The sequence below is a fragment of the Equus quagga genome, unplaced genomic scaffold (genome assembly GCF_021613505.1).
Source record: "Equus quagga isolate Etosha38 unplaced genomic scaffold, UCLA_HA_Equagga_1.0 146_RagTag, whole genome shotgun sequence".
NCBI classification, from domain to species: Eukaryota; Metazoa; Chordata; class Mammalia; order Perissodactyla; family Equidae; genus Equus; species Equus quagga.
This window is the reverse complement of record NW_025796728.1, coordinates 1,925,172-1,950,171: the sequence shown is the minus strand read 5'-3', so window position 1 is coordinate 1,950,171 and position 25,000 is coordinate 1,925,172. Positions and strand designations below refer to the sequence as shown.

General features: G+C 42.1%; 1 protein-coding gene across 1 annotated transcript in view; it reads right to left on the bottom strand.

Annotated features, from left to right (window-relative positions):
- LOC124232962 (ubiquitin carboxyl-terminal hydrolase 46-like) overlaps positions 1-25,000 on the bottom strand; it is a 64,753-nt gene that overhangs the window by 27,894 nt on the left and 11,859 nt on the right. Inside the window, exons 2-4 of the mRNA XM_046649929.1 lie at positions 13,603-13,683; positions 10,571-10,784; positions 8,951-9,180 (exon numbers count right to left, since the gene is read on the bottom strand). Coding sequence (XP_046505885.1) covers positions 8,951-9,180; positions 10,571-10,784; positions 13,603-13,683 — 525 coding nt within the window. The remainder of the gene's footprint in view (positions 1-8,950; positions 9,181-10,570; positions 10,785-13,602; positions 13,684-25,000) is intronic.

The following is a 25,000-nucleotide window of genomic DNA, read 5'->3' as shown; positions in this document are numbered from 1 at the left end:
TAGAGCAACCATGAAAAAACAACAGACACACAAAGATACACTAAGAGGAAAATTGAAATGGAATTGTAAATTAATAAATATATATATATACATACACACACACAATCCAAACAAAAAGCAGAAAAGGAGGAACAGAGGAACAAAAAACTGAAAAGGGAATAAACAGAAAACAAAATGAGAGCCCCAAACCTAACCATATCAATAAGTACATTAAACATTAATGGAATAAATACTTCAAATAAGACAAATTGCAGAATGAATTTTTAAAAAAGCAAGACCAGCTATATGCTGTCCACAATAGCTAAACTTTAAATATAAAGACACAGATATGTTGAAAGCAAATGGATGGAAAAAGATATACCATGCAAGGAGTTAATGTAAGTATGTAGTGAGCTATATTAATATCAGATAAAATAGATTTTAAGATGGAATTATGAGACATAAAAAGTGTATTTCCTAATAATTGGGTCAATGTACCAGAAAAACATAACAATAAAAAATATGGAAGGCCATCATAACAGAGTCCCCAAAATAGATGAAGCTAGAACACTATTCACCAATAAAAAAGAATGAACTACTGATACATACTACAACACAAACGAACACCAAAAACAGTATGTAAGTGAAAGAAATCAGACACAAAAGACCACATGTTCCATGATCCGATTTATATGAAATGTCCGGAAAAGGCAAATATCTAAAGACAGAAAGTAGATTAATAGTGGCCCAGGGCTTCTACCAGGGATTAACTGCTGGATCCAAGGTATCCTACTAGTGTGATAGAAATGTCTTAAAACTAGGTTATGATGATAGTTGCACAACTCAGCAAATTACAAAAAAAAAAAAATCACTGAATGGATGAATTTCATGGTATATAAATTATACCTCTCCAAAGCTAGTTTTTAAAAGTGAAAAACTCACAGAGCAAAAACTGACAGAATTAGAGGGAAATAAGACAATTCTACACAGTTGGATATTTTAACATCCCTTTCTTGGCAACTGATTAAAAAACAATGGAAAAAAATCAAAGACACAGAAGATCTGACTAACTATATCAACCACCATGACCTTCTGACAATTACAGAATACTGCACCCAACAACTGCAAAATATACCTTCTTTTCAACTCAGAGGTTCTCAGCAAGGGAAATTTTGCCTTCCAAGGACATCTGGCAATGTCTGGTGACATTTTTCTTTCTCACATCTTGGGGTATGCTACTGGCATCTAACAGGTAGAAGTCAAGGATGCCACTAAACATCCTATACTGCAGAGAGTAGCACCCAGCAACAAAGAATTATCTGATCCTAAATGTTAACAGTTCCAAGGTTGAGAGACCCTGTTTTCAAATACATTTACCAGGTTAGACCATGTATGTGTTAGGACACAAAACATGTCACAATAAATTCAAAAAGATGGAACTCATACAGAATACATCCCCTAATCACAACAAAATTCAAAGTCAGTAATATTAAGATATCTACTTGGAAAATCCCAAATATTTGAAAATTAAACAGCATACTTCTAAGTAACATATGGATCAAAGGAAAAAAATTACAAGAAAAATTAGAAAATACTTTGAACTAATGAAAAAGAAAACATATCATAATTTGTGGAATGCAGCTAAAACAGTGCTTAAAGGGAAATTTATAGCTTTAAATGTATATATTAGTAAATAAAAGGGCAGGGACTATCTTTTCTGTTTTGTTGGGTTTTTTTTTAAAGATTGGCACCTGAGTTAACAACTCTTGCCAAACCCTTTTTTTTCTTCTTCTTCTTCTCCTCCCCAAAGCCCCCCAGTACATAGTTGTATATTCTAGCTGTAGGCCCATCTGGTTGTGCTATATGGGATGCTGCCTCAGCATGGTTTGATGAGCAGTGCTAGGTCTGGCCCAGGATCTGAACGTGCAAAACCCTGGGCTGCCAAAGTGGAGCACGCAAACTTAACCACTCAGCCATGGGGGAGTCCCTATCTTTTCTGTTTTAACTGCTATGTTCCTAGTACCTAAAATAATGTCCAGCATTGAGTAGGTATCCAATAAATATTTACTAAATGAATGAATAAATAACTGAAGAGAAGACTAAACAAATGGAAAGACGGCTAAATGCCAATAGTGGCATCTGGGTGTCAGAATTTATGAATGATTTTCTTTTTATACATTCCTGTGTCTGATTTTTTAAAAAACAATCCACAGGTATTATATTTTTTAATTAGTAAAATGTGTGGGTTTTTTTTTTTTTTTTTTTTTGGTGAGGAAGATTGGCCCTGAGCTAACATCCGTGCCAATCTTCCTCTATTTTGTATGTGGGATGCTGCCACAGCACAGCTTGATGAGTACTGTGTAGGTCCACTCTAGGATCCAAACCTGTGAACCCCGGGCCACTAAAGCAAAGCAGGTGAATTTCCTACTAACCACTGGGCTGGCCCCAGCAAAACTTTTTTTATATACTTAAACACCCCTTCTCTGGGAGAAAACAAAAGGATTATAGTCAACTGAAACGATGCATAATTTAGATAGCTAGGATTGGGTTCTACCCAAGCTCTTATACTTGAAGGGGCAAAAACAAAGAAACATTGTGTCCTGTTGGATGCAAATCTTCTTTTCTACTTAATTGTTTCAGAGAAACAATTAGTTGATCTAATTAACTAACTGAAGAAAGCTACTGTAGCTTTCTCAATTCCCAACACACATTGCTTCCAGAATTAAGAGTGTGAGAAAGCACTGCTGGGGTGCATCCACCCTGCCGGGGATATCAAAACACACATCAGACCCTTCCATGTGGATTTTTCTCTCCCCCTGCCTCAGACTGACACAGTCAAAAGCAATGAATGATCAAGCAATTTTTTTTTCTTCTTTTCTTTCTCTCTTCCCAGAAAGCTGCCAGAAAATAAAACCATTTTCTTCCCCCACACAGGACCTCATTCTGTTCTAAGTGAAAATACAGCTTGTCTCCAAGGAAACGTATATATCACTAAGACTCCCAATACTCTCAGCAAGAACAGGCTACATCTTCTCCTCTCTTCTCCCTCAGTTCTGGCCATGGAGTCTCCCGAAAACCCCAGTTTAAAAAGGTAGAAGAGATTCTACTTGCTCTTCTTTTTAAAGCAATTAATTAAAAATCTATTAATAGAACATTGATATATGGGGCATACAGATAAATCATGAGCTTTGCTAAGTCTTCAGTAATTAAAATCCTATTCAAACATGCTTCTAAATCCCCACACTTCTTTCCCAGGCTTAGTAGAAACAGTGACCAGGTGGTAGCTCCACGCTGCTCAGCCAGGAACTGAAAATGCGCTGACTTAGAGCAGTGCCAAAATGCGGGGCTGAGCAGAGTGGCAACTGCAGCCCACCTGAATGCCCGGGACTCAGAGTCTCCCCCTGCTGAGCGGGTGATCCCAACTGGTCACACCCCCCCATCCCAACTCCTCTCCTGTGAAGGGCTCAGAAGCTCTGCTGAACCAATTTTAACCTCTGCAGACAAAGCAAGGAGCCATACAACTAACACTTAACAAATCAATTCTGTAGACAATCAAACAGAGACAAAGGTGTCTTAGAGCCCTTGAGAAGCACTGAAAACCACAGGTTTGCAGAGTAAAAACTCAGTTTAGACGGAAAGGGGGAAAACCAACAACAACAACAAAATTAAGCTCCAAATGGCCCAGCAAATCTTATGAACTAAGCAAAGAACAAGCAAGGAGCGCTGAGGCTAGACTGGAAAATCTTCACGCCTCAATTCTAAAGTGCCTTGATGAAGGTTATCTGGGAAAGTCAGCCCTGAATTACCCTTAAAATAGTCTCTCCACGTCTGTTGCAGAATGAAACTGTTTGTCTCCATAAATCCCTCAGTTGACATTTGCGCTGCGATCACAAACAATACTTACAAAGGCTGAGAACCAGAAAAAAAATCATTGTTTTCTGAAAGCATGAAGGCTGCCACAAAGAGTTTTGCACAATTGGAGGAACTGGCAGCTGAGGTGTCTACAATGGCAAGGCTCCCCCAGGGGCTAATTTGCCGCTCAGGATCTAGCGCAGTTTAACCCCACTGTGAGATCTCATAAAGGTAAGTCTTGGCAATTCCGAGGGAAGCACTATCTAAAGGCTTCTTGCCCTGGGCAGAGGACGTTACTCAAAGGGAGCCCCATATTTCTCATCCTGTAAAAAAAACCTTTAACATGAGGTCTTTGTTTACACTAAGCCCCCAATATTTTACTGTAACAAAAAAAAGGCTGCAGGCTATTTATTTTCTTAGAAAGTAGAGGGCTTTCTAACAATTAGAGCTTTCTAAAAATGGAATGCATCGCCTCGGGAGATTGAGTTCCCCATCTCTGGACGGGGTCCAGCAGATGCTGGTGACCAGCTGGCTAGGACATCACAGAAGGGACTTGGGCACTGTAGGGAAAGGATTAGATGACTCCTAGGACCCTGTCCAGCTAAAGGATCTAAGGAAATGGAGGTGATTATCCAAGTAACTCCAGAGAAAAACATTCCTGCCTCAGAGGATTAAAAAAAAGTAGGTTTTTCAGACTGCACCATTCTCCATAAAGACACATCCACACGCTCTCATTCACTTCCACACACCAAGTATAAACAGTTGGAATCCCACTATAACAAACTCTATTGTATCATCCAGCAGCTTTGCAGGAATCTTTAGGCACAGGCTTCCCACCCATGGTAACCCTCCAGGAAATAACAGACTAGCGAACAGCTTCTGCAATACAAATACCTGAGGATGCAATACCGGCATTTGTTAGGATCCACTGACTTCTTCACAGACAAAAAAGGAACTACAAATGTGACTGAGCCTATCCTCTGAGCCCTCCTGAAAACCCACACAGAGTACCGCAAGATAGACTGGGTAAGCGTGTTAATTTCAAGGATAACCAAAAGGATTAGACCAGCTGTACCGTCTAGTGCAAATTTCTCGGCTAAATGTCAAAATGGGATGCCCCACTGTTCTGGTTCGGGTATCATAAGCTCACAGAGTACTCTGTACTTCTCCTTCCCAGGATTTTGCTGTCATAATTACAAAACTATTCATTTTGTTACTAATATCTGTCTTCCATGTAGAAAGGCAAGGCTCTCACTGTGTATATCTTTACGTAGTGAATGTGGGGGAAAAAAACCCATATTTATTGAATAAAATACTCATCCATACAGCCACTGTATTACCTGAAGTGAAGACATCTGAGAACAGTGGGTATAGACAAGAACGTGGAGACATGAGAATGTTCATACAGTGGGTGTGTAAAATGGTACAATCACTTTGGGAATTTGATATTTTCCAATGAAGTTAATGATAGCATACCATATGGCCTAACAAACCTACTTGTACGTATATATCCTACAGAAACCAGATTTATGTACACTAGATTATACGTATTAAAATGTTCACAGCAGCATTGTTCATAGTTGCCCAAAACTGGAAACAATCAAATATCCACCAACAGTACAACGGATTAGTGATTTGTGGTATATTCATGCAATGGAATACTATACGGCAATGAAAACGAACAAAGTAAAGCATCAAGCACTTGTTACACAAGTGACTCTCACAAGGGATCTTTAGCAAAAGAGAACATAAAAGAATACCTACTGTATGATTCCATTATACAAAGACCAAAAACATGCCAAAATGAACTATATATTTTAGGGATACAAAGATAGGTGGCAAGTTGTACCAAACATTCAAAGAATAGATAGATCAAAACTTATACAATCTCTTCCAAAGAAAAGAAAGAAATTGGAGGCTACTACCATACTTTTTAGCAAGAGAGTAACATGGAGGAGGGCAAGAGGAAAAGAAGACAATCCAGAAGGAAGTTCTTGCAATAGCGTAGGTGAGACTGTCAATCAAGAGCTGACAGGCGACCTGAGCTGGGGTGGGAGCAGCGGGGACCTAGACAGGTAAATGGATTAAAGAGAGAGACAACAGACAGGACTTGGTGATGGAACAGATGCAAGAGAAAAGGTGAGGAGGGTGTCACAGAATATTCTCTTATTAAAAGAGAGAAAGGGGGGGCCGGTCTGGTGGCATAGTGGTTAAGTTTACACGCTCCGCTTCAGTGCCCCAGGAGTCACAGGTTTGGATCACCAGTGCAGACCTACACACCCATCACCAAGCCATGCTGTGGCAGCATCCCACATACAAAAAAGAGAAAGATTGGCACAGATGTTAGCTCAGCAACAATCTTCCTCAAGCCAAAAGAGGAAGATTGGCAACAGATGTTAGCTCAGCGACAATCTTCCTCACAAAAGAAAAAAAAAGGAAGAAATTAATTAATTAAAAAAGAGAGAGAAAAAGAAAGACCGCAAATCTGCAAATTATAATATTTACAATATAGTCCTAATTTTGATGTTTGAAAGTACACAGTTATTCTAAAAATAAATGCAGTATCAAAAAGAATTAAAAAACTGCAATGGGTTAAAACACGTAAAATTTTAAAACTCATATGAGTTCATCAGAAAACACTAACACAAAAGAAGGAACCGAAGAGAGAGTGTCCTACAGGTTCTGGCATTGTCAGGAAAGTGGTAAAAAATGAATTAAGTCAAGGATGCCCATTGTAGTCTCTAGAGCAACCTCTGAAAGGATTAGAAAGTAACAGTATAAAGGTACAAAAAAAAAAGAAAAGAAAGATTTTGTTGATACAAAAGAAGGCAAGAGTGAAAAAGGAATATAAAATAGGTGGGTTAGAGAAAAACAAAGAGTAGGATGTAGGATGGTAGAAACACACTGCCGTTTACTATACGCGGTAACCACGAGAGGATGTTTCCAGAAATGTGGGAAATTCTACAAGACAAACAACCTAATTTCTTCAACAACTAAATTGCAAGGAAAAAACGAGACAGATGGTAGCCTGTAGATGAAGGCACAGACTGACCAAATGCAATGTACGGACCATGTTTGGATCCCAGTTTGAATTAACTAACTGCTAAAAAATATATGACATAATCAGAGAAACCTGAACACAAAGTGAATAATGATTCAAAGGAATTATTTTTAGGTGTGATAATGGTATTGTATTTATGTTTTTATTTACCAATGGTATTGTACTTATGTTTTCAAAAAAAACATGTCTTACCACTTACAGATATATAACAAGGTACTGAAGAAACAACAAATGAAATGATGTTATCTGGGGTTTGCTTAAAAATAGACCAGTTTGGTGAGGTGAGGAGAGGGCATGGAATCAGAAATGATCAAGATGGGCCAATGTGTTAACAGTCATTGATCCCAAGTAATACACATATGGGATTTATTATACTATTCTCTCTACTTCTGCATTCACTTGAATTTTCCTGGAATGTAAAATATAAAGGGAGGGGCCAGCCCTGTGGTCGAGTGGTTAAGTTCATAGGCTCCACTTCAGCGACCCAGGGTTTCTCTGGTTCAGATCCTGGGCGTGGACCTAGCATCGCTCATCAAGCCATGCTGAGGCAGCATTCCACACAGCACAACCAGAAGGATCACAACTAGAATATATAACTATGTACTGGGGGGGCTTTGGGGAGAAGAAGAAGGAGGAGGAAAAAAAAAGAAGATTGGTAAAAGATGTTAGCTCAGGTGCCAATCTTCTAAAAAAAAAAAATATATATATATATATATATAAAGGGACAGAAGGAGAAAGGGAGGGAGGAGAGATCTCTAGATAGATAAGTATGCGTAGAAAACGTTTGGGCAGGATATGTTTCAAAATGTTCAAGTGGTTATCGCTGAGCCAACATAATCACAAGTTTTAGAAAATGTTACAAATTTATCATCTCTGGGTAGGGAGATTATTGGTAACTTTTAGTCTCTTTTAGCTTAGTTATGTTCTCTAATTGTTTCTACAACGAAAGAAACGAGAATTTTGATCCAAAAATTGTTTAAAAGGACAAAGACTGCCAAAAAAACAAAAACCTCCCACTTAAATCCACATTTCTTAACCATTTCTGGGTCCCCCTCCCTTTGCAGAACCTGATGAAAGCTACCGTCTCTCTCCCCAGAAAAATGCACAACCCCAACAAAATTTTTCACACACTGTCAAGAAACTCAGAGACCCCTGATGAACCCATAGACTTTCTATGTTGTTAGCAGTTATAATAAATAATAAGAGGTGACAGTTATTGCTTACTCGCTGTGTGCCAAGTATGGTTCCAAGTGCTTTCCAGGTGTTAACTCATTTAATCCTCCTAGGACGCTATGAGAGAGGCGCTCTGATCATCGCCAATTTACAGATGAGGAGCATGAGGACAGAGAGGCTGGATAATCTGCACAAGGTCCCACAGCTCCTGACTGAGTGAGTCAGCACACAAACCCAGCAGCCTGGGTAAAGAACAGGGCTTTTAAGCACCATTTTATGAGGCCCCTCATAGAGTTAAATCAAACATACCAAGCACATGTGACGTCCTGAATCGTGCTCTGGAGAACATGCCTTCAAAGTAAACCAACATGTCTACCTTCACTTGCTGAACTCATCCAAACACACAGGCTTGCCCAAGCCTCACAACAGCGCTGTAAGGGACTCGCCCAAACACCCAGCTAACTGCTGTAGCATCAGACATCAAACCTGTCTCCTGACTTCAAGTTCACCCTATCACAGCTGATTCCCTTGAAGTTGGGGTGATGGTCTGTTCTAAGTTGCACGTGATCTCCTTGTGACCAAAATCTTTTCAAGATGACTGGTGGAGGTCCAGCTCAACGGTCTACTTGTGGACTCTACTTGTGCCCATGGTGCAAAGCACTCCAGCTTTTGAGATTTGCCCTCATCACTCTACTTTAGCCAGCTGAGACATCTTGGATGGAAACATGCTTCCGAAAGTTTAAATGAAAGGTTCGTATACACAAATAGAATTGTCTGCAGATATGGACAACTGCTAGGTGCTGTAACACCACAGCGCACTCCCTCACAACACAGCCTGTACAAACATGCACAAGCACATTCCATGAACGCCCTCCGAATGCTTACAGTTTCACAGTTCAAGCACCGAGTTTCATTGGTGAGCGTTCCCTGAAATATCTCATGGACCCAGGTGAGTTCTGGCTTATTATTGTCCGCAGTTTCGTTCATGTTGCCATTTTTTAATTTTCCGTTTTGTTTTTCCTGTTTCTTCTCTTCCTGCAGGATGTCCGCAATAGTGTTTAGCAAATAATTTAAAAATTCGTGAGCATCCTGCTGCATGTAGTTATCAAAGAGATCTGGAAAGGAGAAGGTCATTATTTCAATCTCTGATTCCTGAAAAGCAAATGAAAATGCTTAATTTTACATGCCACACTTCAATTTTTATATTGAAAGAGTGGGCAGGTATGGAAAATATTCATCTTCAGTAGGTAAGTTTTAAAAGAATTTTTGTTCATTTCTATTTCCTACCACCCACCAAGGACTAAATTTGCCATATCTCCCTAAAGTCATCATGGCTAATAAAAAGCTACCAAAATTTTTTATTTGTTCCACAAAAAAAGAGAGAAAAATAACAGAAATTACTTCATAAGTTCCCTGATAAAATATCAATATTTAATAGTGACCACCGATGATCAATTATTCATTTTGTAATTTATCCAGAGCAACTGGGTCTCTTCCCAAAGATCATATGAAACCCTGGACCAGCCTCAAAACAGCTGGAATGGAACACATAAAGGAGATGGGAGATCTACATGAGAACGTATCTATCTGATAGTGTTCTGAAACCAAATACACGTGATTCCAGAGCCTGTTGCTGTTCCCTGCCATGAGGACAGACAGTCAAGACACGAATGCAACAGTGAAACTTCATTATTAATCATGTTCACAACGAGACTTGGGAGTGCTCTGCGTTCTTCTCAGAGGGTTTTTATTCTGGTATGTATAAACTACAACCACGTTAAAAGACAGCAATCAAATTAAACGAGACTTTATAAAACAAACATCTGATTAACTGCAAGTCTGCAATCCAGGGGAACACAAGGTGCCATATCAAATATTTCTGTAGTCATAAAAATTACCAATGCAGAACTTCTGGAATAACCTAGTCTCTACCATCACTTCCCCCAAAAAGATCAAAACACCAGAAAAAAATCAGGTGACAGCAGGACATTTTTAACATATGAAGATATCAATTTAATATCCTTCAATTGTCTTAGGCAAATAAAAATCAGAGGTATTATTTTTAAAACAGCAGATGCTCTGATTAGATAACATGCATTTACTTTAATCACTTATGACCTGTTTATAAGATAGCACTATTTTATTCAATTATTGCATCAACCTAGTTATTCCTATCAGTGTCCTGCTCAGAAGGCTGTCTTGGGCAATTTTCCTCTTACAATGATCCCACCCAGAAAAATACTCCTCCTAATGTGGAGCAAACAAAAAGATCATTCCAAAATGGTATGATAAATCTGAATTTTTAAGCATATTTGTAATCCAGTTTTGTTTTATGCACACTGGGTGGAAAAAGAGAAATATCTTTTCTTTTAAAAAAAAATGTTATTTCAGTAGTTGGCCATACTATTTTCCTTTCAAAAAAAAAAAGATTCATTTTGAGGATACACAGAACTCTCAATTCTCCTTATTTCAGACCCTTATACACATTCTCTCCACCCTACTCACCATTCTCTTTCCTCAGCCTCGAAATGAACTTCTTTGGTGGGATCACGCCAACCTTCTTCTTCTGCGTGGCAATGCTGTGGAAAAGGTCTGCCAGGCACGTCAACAAGTTTTCCTTCTTTTTTTGCTGGGCTTTATATGCCAACACATTCTCCCGGAACGGCCGGCAGAAGTACAAGGCCTGAAGCACGGAGTTACAGTAGCAAGTGTTTCCGAACTGCCAAAGGACAACAGGGATGGTTCAAATCACGGTCCGGGGACACGCCACCTCTGGAACGGGTGGGGAGAGGGAGAAGGCCATTCTCCAGGAACCGGCCCCAATTCCACTCTATCAATCAGAAACTAGCACACGTCAGAAAACTAGCACACCACTCTAAACACCAGTGACTATCGATCAACAGGGAAATGAAGACAAGTTTACCTGAGCTGGGGGCCCCTCTAGCCCATAAAGTCTCTAAAATGATAATACGCACTCTGCCTTGACAAAAAAAAACCTATTGAGGCCTTCCGGTGCTTAAAAAAGAGAGAGAAGAAAGAAATTGACATAATATGGAGGCCCAGAAAATCAGCTGGCGAAATAAAAGACACCACATTGCAACACATCAGAACTCCTAGGACAGGAAAAATAAAAATCCAAATCAGAAAGAAATCCAGGAACTAGGAACCCCATGCTCAGCAGAAACAGCCATAACTGAATGGGGCCTTGTTTTCATTTTTCTCTTTCAGGATTCTAGTGCCCCTGCCCACTGGCTTCAGACCACATCTCCTCGCTTACTCCAGAGCAATGGAGACAAGAGGCACCGCCTAAGGTCATCCCACCAGCCTCCTAACTCCTAAATTACCCTCAATCTTGTTTCTGCCAGCGTGGCAATTGTCCCAACACAAGACCACGCAGTTCCTGGTCTCCTACAATCAGATCAGGGCCCAACAGTAATATTTCGTACCTCTCAGAAACCATGGGTACTCAGAGTTGAGTAAAGAGGGCAAACATCATTGTCTCGCTGGTTTTCAACTGACTATAAAACCTACTCCGTGGAAAAACACAGCTGAGACTATCACTTTAGAATTTTTCTTACACAGTAAAAGGAAAAGGAAAAGAATCTAAGGAAATAACAAGATTAACAGCAAAGATTACAAAACGCCATGTAGGATTAAAATAGAACATGTACATCCTCTCAGGATTGGCTGTTGGCTGGTGTGTCCTGCATCCAAGAGCGAGACAGATGCTCTGCCATCCTTAACATGACATTTCCACGTATGCTAAGATAGAACATTTCCTATTTTTACATATTTTCATCTACTTTGACACAATTATGTAATAGGAGACAAACCTTTTACAGAGAAGCTGGAACTTTCATGAATTATCATTCAAAGTAAACATAAATGAAGCTATTAATAAATTTACATCTCATAATCCTTCTACAAACTAGGAAATGGCCTAATTCTTTTCCTCCATGGTCTGCATTTGTATTTTTCCTAGCCAGGGCAGAATTTCCATGACTTGAATAACTGTCTTCATCAAGCTTAAGCAGAGGCCTGTGCACAATGGCTAAAAAAATTGTATTAAAATTAGAAGTCAGAATGTCATCAACACAATGCTCCATATTCCAGTACTCTGGCCTTCCTTCTTCCATTCTTTTCTCTTTTACTCAACGTCTCACTTTACCCAGACACCCTTCATTAACACTTGGCCCTGATCCAGTGGGCAATTCCTGGGAAAGAAAAGTAACTGACATTCACTGAGTGTCCACCATGTACCTCAGCCTCGTACCAGGGTCTTCAAATAGGAGCTCTCACTGATTCTTCACTATAACCCAAGAGAAAGAAACCCTTATGATCTCCATTTTACAGAGGAGGAAATGGAGGCTCAGAGAGGTCAGGAGGTCACACAGCTAGTGAACAGCACAGGCAGAACTCAGACTTAGGTCTGATTACTTGGAATCCAGTGTTCTTTCCAATATCACAGATGGCATTCACTCACAGAGAATTTTTCCAGCTTCTCCAGTGGAAATTACCACCTATCATACCTCGGCACTGACGGACTATACTCAGGGTAGTTGTTCCAGAAAACCAGGTGCTTGTGAGTTAACATTTGATGTCACTTAAAACCTCCACTCCAGAGGCCACCGGGTGGCACAGTGGTTAGGTTTGCATGCTCCGCTTCAGCAGTCCAGGATTCATGGGTTGGGATCCCAGGTGTGGACCTACACATCGCTCATCAAGCCACACTGTGGCAGCATCCCAATATAAACTCAAGGAAGACCAGCACAGGTGTTAGGTCAGGGACAATCTTCTTCAAGCAAAAAGAGGAAGAGTGACAACAGATGTTAGTTTAGGACCAATCTTCCTGACCAAAAAAACAAAAGACAAAAACAACCTCCAGCCCAGAGAGAGAGGATCAGGTAAGGAAGGAAAGCTCAGGAGGCCAGTGAGGAACACTGCCTTACTCCTTGCTCATATCAACTTATCCAGGATGCAGAGCCCTAAGTCTGGCCCTATACAAGCGAGCCATTGCTAAGCACAAGTGAAATGAGGCCAAGGAACTCGGAGATAAACTGGTCTCAGTATTTCCCCGACACCCTGCTCCTGCTTCAGGTCCCAGCACCGAGTTATACCGTTAAACAGGTCCTGGTGATGAGTTGGTAACACTTTCAGAACTCCGGGTGCACTGATGCATACTGAAACAAAGACTGCCTGAGGAGCTCAGCGAGATGACCAAGGGAGAACTTACAAAAGCAGATCTGGCCGCAAAGGCTAATACAATCACTGAAAGTTCTGTGTGCAAAGGAAATCCCTTAAAGCACAGGGGGTAAAAAATGGGTCTGACCCAATAATGCAGTCATTGTATCCTTTTATCTGGGACAAGCCAGACTTTCAGAAACTGGCCTACACTTGCCCCTCCCCAACATCTGCCACTTCCAGTAACTCAGGAGCGTGAACAATTCTTTAAAAATTGGAAATGATGAAAATGGCAGCGGAGGTGCTTCAAGCATTCTAACACATTGGATAAAAGTAATACATTTTGAAATACTTACGTTGACCAATCCGAAGTAGTGTTCATTGATCGGAAACTGCTCTGGACCAATGTCTTTTTCCAGAGCAGAGGCATTGGTGCCCTAAAAGAGAAAAAAAAAAACACACAAATTTTGTTGCGTGTAACAGAGACAAGAAAGTGGAATGATAACTTGACAAAGTCCACTATAGAGACAAGCAACTCCCCTGGTCGCCAAGGTGTTTGGTGATGGTTGTGCTGGACGAGCAGGCGTCAGAACCAAACCAGCAGATGAGTGAACAGTGTCAGCCTTATTCCTCTCCTCAGCCAACTTACTCATCCCCTCAAACCTGTTCTACCTGGGTTCAATCACCTCCCCTCAGGAAAGGAGGTTTGAGATAGGCAAACGAGCAAACCAACACCAAGAACTCCTGAATAAAACATTTTAAGCTCAGACAGTCGCGGCGGCGTTTAGCACACTTGGTGGCGTACAGAATCAGATCACCACTTTCCAAGTCACTTTCTTAATTCTGATAAAGATTTATTGTGTGCCCACTATGTGCCAGGCACTGTTCTAGGCTCTGACAATAGAACAGTAGACAAAACAGACGCGAATCCCTGCTCTTGCAGAGTTCACACGTCAGTGGACGAAGACAGCCTGAAAGAAACAGCAAGGACAGAAGGTGACAAGTGTGGTGGAGAAAAACAGAGTAGGAAATGAGTGAGGACTCTAGCGAGTAGGGGCTGGAGGAGAGGCATGGGGGAGGGGCAGAGGGTAGACAGTCACAGCTTTACTGAGAAAATGCAATGTCCAAGGGATACTGTGAATAACAAAGAAATACAATCTAAAACCTAACAATTCTCAAATGCATCAAATGAGTAAGCCACACGAACCCAAGTTTAACACTCCAATGTGGTAATAATAGTAACAGTTACTGGGTACTCCTACTATGTGCCAGGGACCATGCTATTTATTCTCACAGCTGTCCTATAAGGTAAGTACTGTTATAATCCCAATTTAACAGACAGGAGTTGAAGGCTCAGAAGGGTTAAGAATCTGCCCAAGGACCACAGTCAGTAAGTGGCAGAGCTGGGACTCGGACCCAGGAGTCAGACTCAGGAGCCCAAGGTCTTAACCAAATGCTCTGCGGAGCAGTCAGTCAAACAAAACCATTTACTGAGCCCCGCTAAGGGGGCCAAGTGCTCACAGGCAACAGCACACTGATTACCATTCCTCCCCAAGGCCTGGCCGAGTCTGCTAGGATTAGGAAAAGTGCCCAAAGTTTAGTCCGACAAGGTAAGCAGTTTTGGGGTGGGTAGGATCCAGCCCCACGTGTACCCGCGGCTCCACCATCATTCTACAACCATCTCGTGTTCTCAGGCCATCGTGGAAGACTCACAGCTCACGGAATCTCAAAGATTTGGGAGACAGGTATTTTAAAAAGAAAAAGAACCCGTTACGTTTTATAAAAAATAAATCTGCTGCTGCTACTTATTCTGGACTCCTATAATTAGCATTTGTCTCAGGAAGAAATGGCCAAAAAGTGGGCTGAGAACCAGTCAAAATGGTCTTGTGTCAACGAGCAAACATTAAATGCAAAATAACCCAATTCTAAGCAAACAGAACCACAGAAGAAACAGCACGTTCCATCCCCTTATCACAATATAATATAATCCATTACACTGTTCCACCAATCGAAATTCCTTTACCCATCACCTGGGACTGAGTTCACTGGTCGTCTGTGTGCACAACAGTTTCATTATCTTTGGGGGGGGGGGGGGGGGGGAGGGGTTCATTGCCTTCACAATAATGCGACCCTTGTGTACAAGGCTGAATTTTTTAAATAATACTTATATTATAGCAGTATTTTAAGATATAGACAAAAATCACTAAAATTTTTCAATAAAGCTACATCTTAATCATAAATCAACGTAAATAATGTGTATTAAATATACTCATAGCCATTTCTGAAGCAACATTAGAATATATGGCTTAGTGCCCAGGAGGAATGTCAGATATAAAAGTATAGCACATGGAGACAGATCTCATTAAATCTTTCTTTATGAGGTAGCCATATATGCAAGTTAATCCATGATTTTTGCTATTTGGGTATTCTTGCATTGAGTCTGCTTTTTTCTACCCGTCTTAATATTTTCCCATTGGAGGGGGAGTTGGCGGGGATAGGGCGGGGGGATTCATACTAAGGACAGCGACCCAGGCAGCAGTGATTAAGAGAATCACCCTGGACACAGGGACCCTGGAGGCAGTATGAGGGGAGCACCGATAATGCAGCATGGAGAAAGAAGAAAGTGAGCTAGCAGTATCTTCTGTGAGATCTGGCTTCCTTGAGATCAACACTTCCTCGCCAGCCTTCATTCTCTTGCATAACACCTGCATACACAAGGTCTGTGAGGGTCAGGAGGGGAGGTCAGCCGGGCCCTGGTCCTCAGTGCTGCTTCCAGACCACCGCCCCTTCACCCTCTTGTCAAAACACCTGCCGTTCTGAGCCCGTGCCTCCTAGCGCTGAACATACCCCTTCCTTTCTCCTCGTCTTGGCTGACCCCCCCATTCACAGAAGGGCTACCTTTATACTCCATCTCCTGCCATCATCCTGGGTGGTTTCAATACCCATGTGGAGGAGCCTTCTCCCACCCTGCCCTCTCAGCAACTCGATGTCCTCTTTTCCAACTGTTTTTTATTCCACTCCACTTTGTTATATTCCACCCCACTTCAGCTATTCACTCCCAAAGATATATGCTGGATCTGGTCACCACCCTACAATCCACCCAGGCTCGGCTCTGCCTGCTGCTTCTTAAGCATCACAGCTACACTTAAACCTCGCCGGAACCTCTCACTCCTCTACCTTCTTATTCAGTTTAGAGTCTATGGATCATGACTCCAGTTGCTCTTATAAACACCCTTTACCCTGTCCTTTGGTCATGCCGCATGGCAAAAAACTAATCCAGTAGGAACCAAATTATTCACCTTCTCTGAACATACATCCAGACAGATGTGAAATGCTGGTGGGAAAAAAGTCACAACCAAGCTGACTGGATTCACTAGAATTCACCAACTTCAAGTGGCCTTCAACACGTCCCACATTCCAACAATAATTCTGTACTGCATTCATTCTCCATGCCACAGTGACAATTTCCAACTTTCCCCAAGCTCCTCAAAATTTCAACATCTTTGCCCCTCTTGCTTTTCCCACTCAACAGAGGAAAGAAAAATTAAACTAGCAGAGAGGGACTCCCTTAATTTTGCACTCCCAAACCTTCAAACCTATGTGCCTCCCTCTGCTAAAGATGGAGATCTCTCTCTGGTCCAAGGCCAGTGTCCCCTCCACTGCTATATCCTTCCCATCAGAATTTAACGTGCTTAAGTGTCTCTCATATTAAAAATACATACATAGGGGCTGGCCCCCTGGCCGAGTGGTTAAGTTCGCGCGCTCCGCTGCAGGCAGCCCAGTGTTTCGTTAGTTCCAATCCTGGGCGCGGACATGGCACTGCTCATCAAACCACGCTGAGGCAGCGTCCCCACATGCCACAACTAGAAGAACCCACAACGAAGAATACACAACTATGTACCTGGGGGCTTTGTGGAGAAAAAATTAAAAAATAAAAAAATCTTAAAAAAAAAAACACATACATACACACTCTGCCACACGTCTCCCCAGTTATCAGCCTGTTTATCATCTTCTCTTCACAGCTAAGCTTCTTTAAACAACTGCCTATTCTGAAATACTTACAAATGAATCTGATAATTTCTAAGATTTGTTTCAAATAATCTAGAGGGGAGAAGTGGGGGCTGGGGACAAAATTGTGTAGTTGAAGCTGAATGAGGGGTATGTGGGGCTCATTATACTATTCTGTTTATGTGTCGCTTAATGATGGGGATATGGTCTGAGAAATGCACTGTTAGGCAATTTCATTGCTGTGTGATCACAGAGTGTACTTATACAAACCTAGATGATGCAGCCTACTACACACCTAGACTCTATGGTACCAATCTTATGAGACCACCATTGTATATGCGGTCCATCATTGACCGAAACGTTGTTACATGGTACATGACTATATGTGTAATGTATAGGAAGAATAACAGTCTCCCAAAGATGTCCAGGTCCTTAATCCCAGAACTTGTGACTGTATCACCTTACATGGCAAAGGGAAACTCAGGTTGTATATAGACTGAATTTGCTAATCAGCTGACCGTAAAATAGGGGGGTTGCCTTGGATTATCCAGTTGGGCCCAATGTAATCACCAGCATCCTTAAGAGCGGGAGACAGAAGCAGAACCACAGATCAGAGTGATGCAATGCGGGAAGGACTCAACTCGCCTTTGCTAACTTTGAAGATGGAGGAAGGGGCCAGGAGCCAACGAACACGGGCAGCCTGTAGAAACTTAAAAGGCAAGAAAACAGACTCTCCGCTAGAGCCTCCAGGGAGAACGCAGCCCTGCGCCGCCTTCATTTCAGCCCAGGGAGACCCATTTCTGATTTCTGACCTCCAGAACTGTAAGATAATAAATTTGTATTGTTTAAGCCACTAAATTAATGGTCATTTATTACAGCAGCAATAGGAAACTAATACGATATGTTTGAAGTTTTCCACAATATCCTTTAAGATTTGTCTCGACTTCCTCACCTCCAATCTCTCCCCAAAACAGACCCTTCTGGATTCTACTCCACTTCATTCCTGATGAGCCCCAACACTGCCAACTCCAGGGGGTGCTTCTAGCTGTTGGCTTTCTCGGGGCACTCCTCCCTCTCTGTTGGCTCCAGGCAATAACCATTCACATGGCTTCAATCAGCAGCGATGTGCCAACCATTGCCAACTCTTTACCTTCATCCCAGAAACCTCACTTCTGAGCTCACTCAGCCTGGATGAGGGCCCACATTCCCACCTGCTTGTCTCATAGGCCCTCAAAATCAATCTGCTCAAAACTAGACTTTCCCTTCCCCTCAAATCCAATCTTTTCCTAATGTTTCCCCATTTAGTAAAGGACTGCCACCCTCCTCTCGTCTCACGCCCAACATCCCCCTCTGCGCTCCACACCCATCCATCACAGCATCCTATGGATCCAGTCTCCATAAATCTCTCAAGTCCATTTGCTTCTCTTTCATCTCCTACCACCAGCATCTCACATCTGAAATACAACAGCCTCCTAAGTGGCCTCCAACATCCACCTACCCCACCTCTAACCTCACTGTCAACACAGCAGCAAAAGTGTTCTTTCTAAATATGAATTTGCTTTAAATCCTCCAGTGGTTTCCAGTACTGTCTCCAACATCACCCCTGGCCACTCACTCCCTCCTACACTTGACCTTCACAACGGCCTCTGTTCTAGTCCCCAAATACCTCAAGTTCCCTCCCACCCATCACCTGAACGCTCCTCCCCCACTGCTTCCCCTGGCTGTACCCTAGAGGCCTTCTCCAGGAACTCATCACTGACCACCCCTACACTCAGGTAGTCCTTGTGACAGACGGGGCCCCTCAAAGATGTCCACACCCTAATTCCTGAAACTTATGAGTATGTCACCTTACGTGGTGAAAGGGACTTTACAGGTATGATTAACTTAAGGATCTTGACTTGGAAAGATTATCCTGTAATATCTGGGTGGGCCCAGTGTCATCACACGGGTCCTTATGAGAGGGAGGCAAGAGTATCAGAGTCAGTGAGGAGATGGGACGACAGAAGCAGAGTTCAGAGAGATCTGAAGATGCTACACTGCTGGCTTTGAATGAAAGAAGGGGCCGTGAGCCAAGGAATACAGGCAGCTGCTAGAAACTGGAAAAGGCAAGGAAACACATTCTCTCCCCGAGCCCCTGGAAAGCTGCGCAGCCCTGCTGACACCTGGATTTTAGGACTACTGACACTCCAGGGCTCAAAAAGAATAAATGTGCATCATTTTAAGCCACTAAGCTTGTGGCAATTTTTTACAGCAGCAACAGGAAACTGATACACCCACAGAACACATAACCTCTACTCCCCACTCACGGCATCTCTATGGCCTCTATACCTAGCTGCAAAGAAGCTTGGTAAATGTGGTATTTACCTGAGCAGCCAGCATCAGCTAAAACTAGAAATGGAAGGATATGAGGGAACATCCAGCAGTCAATGTCTCAGATGGTCCTCACAACAAAGTTTGTAACAGAAAAAAGCAGAAATAACTTGAACTGGTTAAATAATTATAGGAATCCATATGATGGAATACCATGTAGCTATTTAAAAAAGTAAAGTTGCTCTATAGCTACTGCTATGAACACTTGTCCAAGATACAGTGAGAAGGAAACACATGTTAGAGAGTACCAATGTGCAGGACAATACTGGAACCGTCATTCATTCAACCAACAGCCACTGAGCCCTGCTTTGTGCCCAGCACTACTTGCATCTGAGGAACACAAGGTGAACAGAGCAGACCAGGCCTGCATTCAATGCCTACATTTTAACAGAGACCCCTTTAAGAATGAGAAATTATTGACACTAGTCACCAATGTCTAGGAGTAGGGCTGGAAGATAAGGAGGTCACTGAGGGGCTTTTCATTTTCTCTTCTCAACTGTTAGAATTTTTTACTATGAGTATATATTATTTTTGTCATTAAAAGTTTAATAAAAAGTTAGCAAACTAACATCCTGTAGACCAGTTATCAAAGGCCCACAGTACACACCTCAGCGCTGTATCGGCCATTTTTTTTCCCCCCAGTATGACCTCCCTTTGATTCTGGTCCCTTCCTCTCTCCTGGCCTTAGTTTCCTGGCTGAGAGGTGGGGTTGCCAACATCCAGCCTGCCTATCGCTCAGGGTGGCAAAGAATCAAGCAAAACAGGGAACAGGACCTGCACACTGTCAACTGCAAGGTGCATTACAATCCCGAGAGCCTGCTCTTCGACTGCTAGGCCCAGCACAGTGACACAAAGGGCAAAAGGGAGGGACTGAAAATAATCGTTCCATGACCAGATGCTGAACAAAAGTTACCTATGGCGGCAAATCACAGGGTCTGGAGGTATAGGAAACATAGAGTTCTTACTGCCATCAGTAAAAAATTTGGTAACCTTTGAAAAACAATGCACCACTTTATTAAAAGTAGAATCTGGGCTGGGACAAGTTCCAACAAGAAGACTGTAATGTTAGCTCTCCAAAGCACTTTCGAGAGCAATTCTGTGACTGCCGAGGGGTGCTACAAAAACACAAAACAAACAACAACAAGTCGGCAAGGATGCATCATAAATGCATAAGATGGGAATAGAAAGGCATTTCTCTTTAAAGCAATTTTAAAAGCAATTTATAAGGAAAACATGTTAGAATTTCTTCCTTTGAAGAGTGAGAAGGAGACAGATCTTGGCTCAGGGGGATGATATAATCAGAACGATGGCATTGCAACGTCTATAAAAACCAATGAGAACATTACAATAATATGGGGGAGCCTAAACAAAAAACCCAGAGACCAGGAAGGGTCCTTGGAGATCAGCTGGACCATTTCACAGATGAAAACACCAAGGCGCGGAGAAGTACACTTACCTGCCCAAGATCACCCCAAGGCGGCCCATTTTTCTGCATCCTAGGACAGGCAGCCTCTCTTTCAAGTTTATACAAAGTAGAGAAGGGACACAGGAAAGGCCAAAAATAACATGTAAGGATTTCTAAGTACCCAGACAATCAGTCATTAATTATAAACCAGGAATTAAAATATATGACAGCAGAGGTGAATGTTGTTACTAAAACCACATTTTTAGGTCTGTGTTCAAAAGGCTATCTTACTTATCAAGTGTTTTCAAAGTACAAAAGGACATAAAGGGCTAGTTTTCAAAAAGACTAGTATTGCTAGACTTCTGATGACAAACGGTCATCCCTACAGCCTTACAGAGAGAGTGAAGCAAAATGAAGAGATGCAGCCCAAGATCTCAGGATGAGTCAGGAGCTGCTTGCCAGAACTCAAGGATGGTTAAGGAGGAATTAAGGCCAGTGGTTCCCCAGACATCATTGGTAGTAATCATAATAATAGATAACACATAAATAGCACTTACTGTGTCCAGTCCCTGCTCTAATACTTGATGTGTATTTTACTCATTTTCACCCTCATAATAACCCCACGAGGTGGATACCATTATTGTCCCCATTTTAAAGATGAGACAACTGAGACACAGAGAAGGTAAATAACTTTATCCAAGTTGACACAGCTACTAAGTAGTGGAACTGGGTTTGAACTCACATGATCTGGCTCTAGAGTGTGTGCTCCCAGCCACTACACAATAGTGACTCTCAAGGATGCAGAGTCCCCTCAGAATCTCAGAATTGCAGGAATTCAAGAACTGAAGAGACTGAAGGAGTCACAGAGTTGTACAGGTGAACAAATACCTGTGAGGGACCCCTCAAATATTCTAGAATGAGGAACACACATACCCTTTTCTGTAAAATCTCCACAGAATGCTGCAACCTACTTAAAGAAAATGTAAAATTGAAGTTGGAAGTCAGGAGAAACTTGAGATGTAGTCATGAGGAAAAGAGATTTTTTCCAAAATGGTTTCAAGGGTTGTGAATCTTTACTTAGCCAAATAGGAAAAGAAAATAATATTGTTTACAAAGGCAGAAAAACAGCATTGAAAAGCAAAAATGAGTTTTAAGGAGTAAACCATTTTACCCCTAATAAGGGAATAACGTATAATCTTACTCCCTTGACTTCTAAAGTTTTGGATACTGACAATAATATAACAAAAACAAGGGAACAGAGAAAGAGCCCACCAGAAGTATGCAAAACGATATGTGTTAATATATTAACACAGCTCATCTCTCAGTGCTGCGATTACGGCAGGGGAAGGGACACAGGCGAATGGTCATAAATTATACATCAGGAAAAAAATTACCAATACTTTTCATCCAAAGACAGCTGCAAAATCTCTCTTACACCTCCAAAAGACAGAAATGCAGATTGCAATTCTGAGCCTCCTGACTCAGAACTAGTGTAGCCAGTTCTCTGTTCCTCTTCCCCCTCGGCTCCTCTGGTTCCCGCCTCCTCACCGTCTGGCTTCAACGTCACTTCTTCAAAGCTACCTTTCCTGACCCTTCCCTCCCACAGAATCCTGTATGCAGCTTTATAAAATCTATCACAATTTGCAATAACACACTTATTTGTGATTATTAAACATGTTTTCTGAACACTGAACTACAGGTTGGCGAATGACAGTCTACGGGCCAAATCCGGCCCACCAACTATTTTCGTAAATAAAGTTTTATTGCAATACAGCCACAATCATTCACTTATTGTAGCTACTTTCACAAGACAATACCAGCATGGAGTACTTGTCACAGTCCACAAAGCCTAAAATATTTACAATCTAGCCCTTTACTTAAAAAGTTTGCCAATGCCTCCCCTAGACCATGAACTCTATAAAGACAGGGATTACATCTGATTGGTTTGCCAGGACCTAGCAGAGCATCTGGCATATAAAAGGCACTTAAATTTGCTGACTGACTAACTTGGGAAGCACGGGCAGGGTACGCGGTGTGTGCCACTTGTTGTTCAGAGAACTTTACGTCTATATACTCATTTAATCTTGTCCACTAATCCAAGGCAGATTATACTCATTATCCCCATTCTCCTTATGAAGACATGGAGGGAAGCTGCCCAAACTCACTCAGCCAGTAAAGGCAGAGCCACAACTCAAACCCAGGCCGTTCTGTTCCAGAGTCTGAGCTCCTGACCACAAGTCAGAGGAGATGAGCTTTTCATTCATACTTTTAGAAATTCCTTCGCTGTAGACATAGGGACTGGGCAGGGAGCCAGGACTGTTTCTGAGCATGCCTTCGTTGGCTGCTGGCTGTCACAAGTTACCCAACCACTGGGCGCACAATACTCAGAGTGGTTGTGGATGCCAGCGCTGCTTAGACAGCAGACAGGTCACCCAGGCCCACAGAGCAACGATGAGCAAAACTCTCCCTCCAGGGTAAATCACTAACGGGGACTTTCTACCCCCATTTTATAGGTGAGAGAAATGAGGTGAACGGAGATTAGGAAACTTGCCAAGGTCAAGGGTTCTATGAGGCAGAGGTCAGCCGTGAACTCACGATTTTAATACTATTACACTACAACCCCAACTGCCGGTCCAAGAGTGCTCACCCACCTCCCAGGCCTCTCCAGGCTTCCACAGTGCCAGCCACCCAAGGAAGGCAGTTGAAGGGCACTTGCATTCTGCACCATGAGAGCATGTCATTTCCATGCCTGGTATGATATTGGGTAGGAAGAAATAACTGGAAAAAAACCTCAACAGGACTTCATTTAATGATCATAACATAGAAGTAACAATGTCTGCTACTGAAGAAAGACGACCCTGGGATACCTAATGGGCGTAAAGAACAGTGAGAGACTGTGGCTCGTAAAACAACTCTCCCCACGTCTAGAGACAGTTTAACAAAGTCCTCACACGAAGATAAAATTTCAACTCAAAAGCAGAACAAAGAATACTGGGCCTGTGTCTGTCTTCTGGCTGACAGTGGAGAAGGAGGAAATATTCACCCATAGTCAGTAAACTCAGTGAGCTAGAGGAACATCATTCCCAATCCAATGTTTTGCAAAGCCACCAAATGCCTCCTCCATTATGAGATCTCTTAAGCTCCTACTTTGCCCAAAAGTACCCCTCCCATCACTTCTCTGAAAAGCAGCACGGGGAGCACGGGATCCTGGCAAAGCCTCAGGTCAAAAAGACCAACTCTGCAAATTTGACTAATAGGGCGATTTCAAGCATTCCCCTCATCCCCTCTCTCTAGTTCAAGCTCGAGGTCGGCTTCCTCAGTAGAAATCCAGGACACCAGTATCCCCTCCTCACAGCGTGGGAGAACTGCCTGCGTGGGTTTGTGTGGCATCCCTGCCCTTGGGAACCAAGCCTTTCAGAATCAGTACAGTTGTGCGCCGCTTAACAACAGAGGTCCGTTTTGAGAAATGTGTCCATAGGTAATTTCATCACTGTGCAAACATCTTAAGAGTGTACTTACACAAACCTGAACGGTATAGCCTACTACACGCCTAGGCTCTATGGTACTAATCTTATGGGACCCCCATGGTACACACGGCCCGTCGTTGACCGAAACATCATGCAGCATGTGACTGTATCACACCACCAGAGATATTTTATTCTAATGTAACGAAAACATCCTGAAATATACTGATTGTAATGTATAAAGTATAAAAGTCTGTGCTGTCTTCTCCCATCCCCAAACTGGATGGCAATGGGAGAAGAGAGATGGAGCAAGGAGGTCTTTAGAACAATATTACTCAAAGTGTTAACACTGCCACGAGCTTGGTTCAGAAACCGTAAACGTGCATAACGAATGGATAGAGTAATTTTCTGTCATTTGGTAATAAAAAATTGGAGTTTGCATTTTATGTATCTTTGGGGTTTTTATTCCATTTTGCTAATAATTCTTTTTTATTGATTTTACAAAAA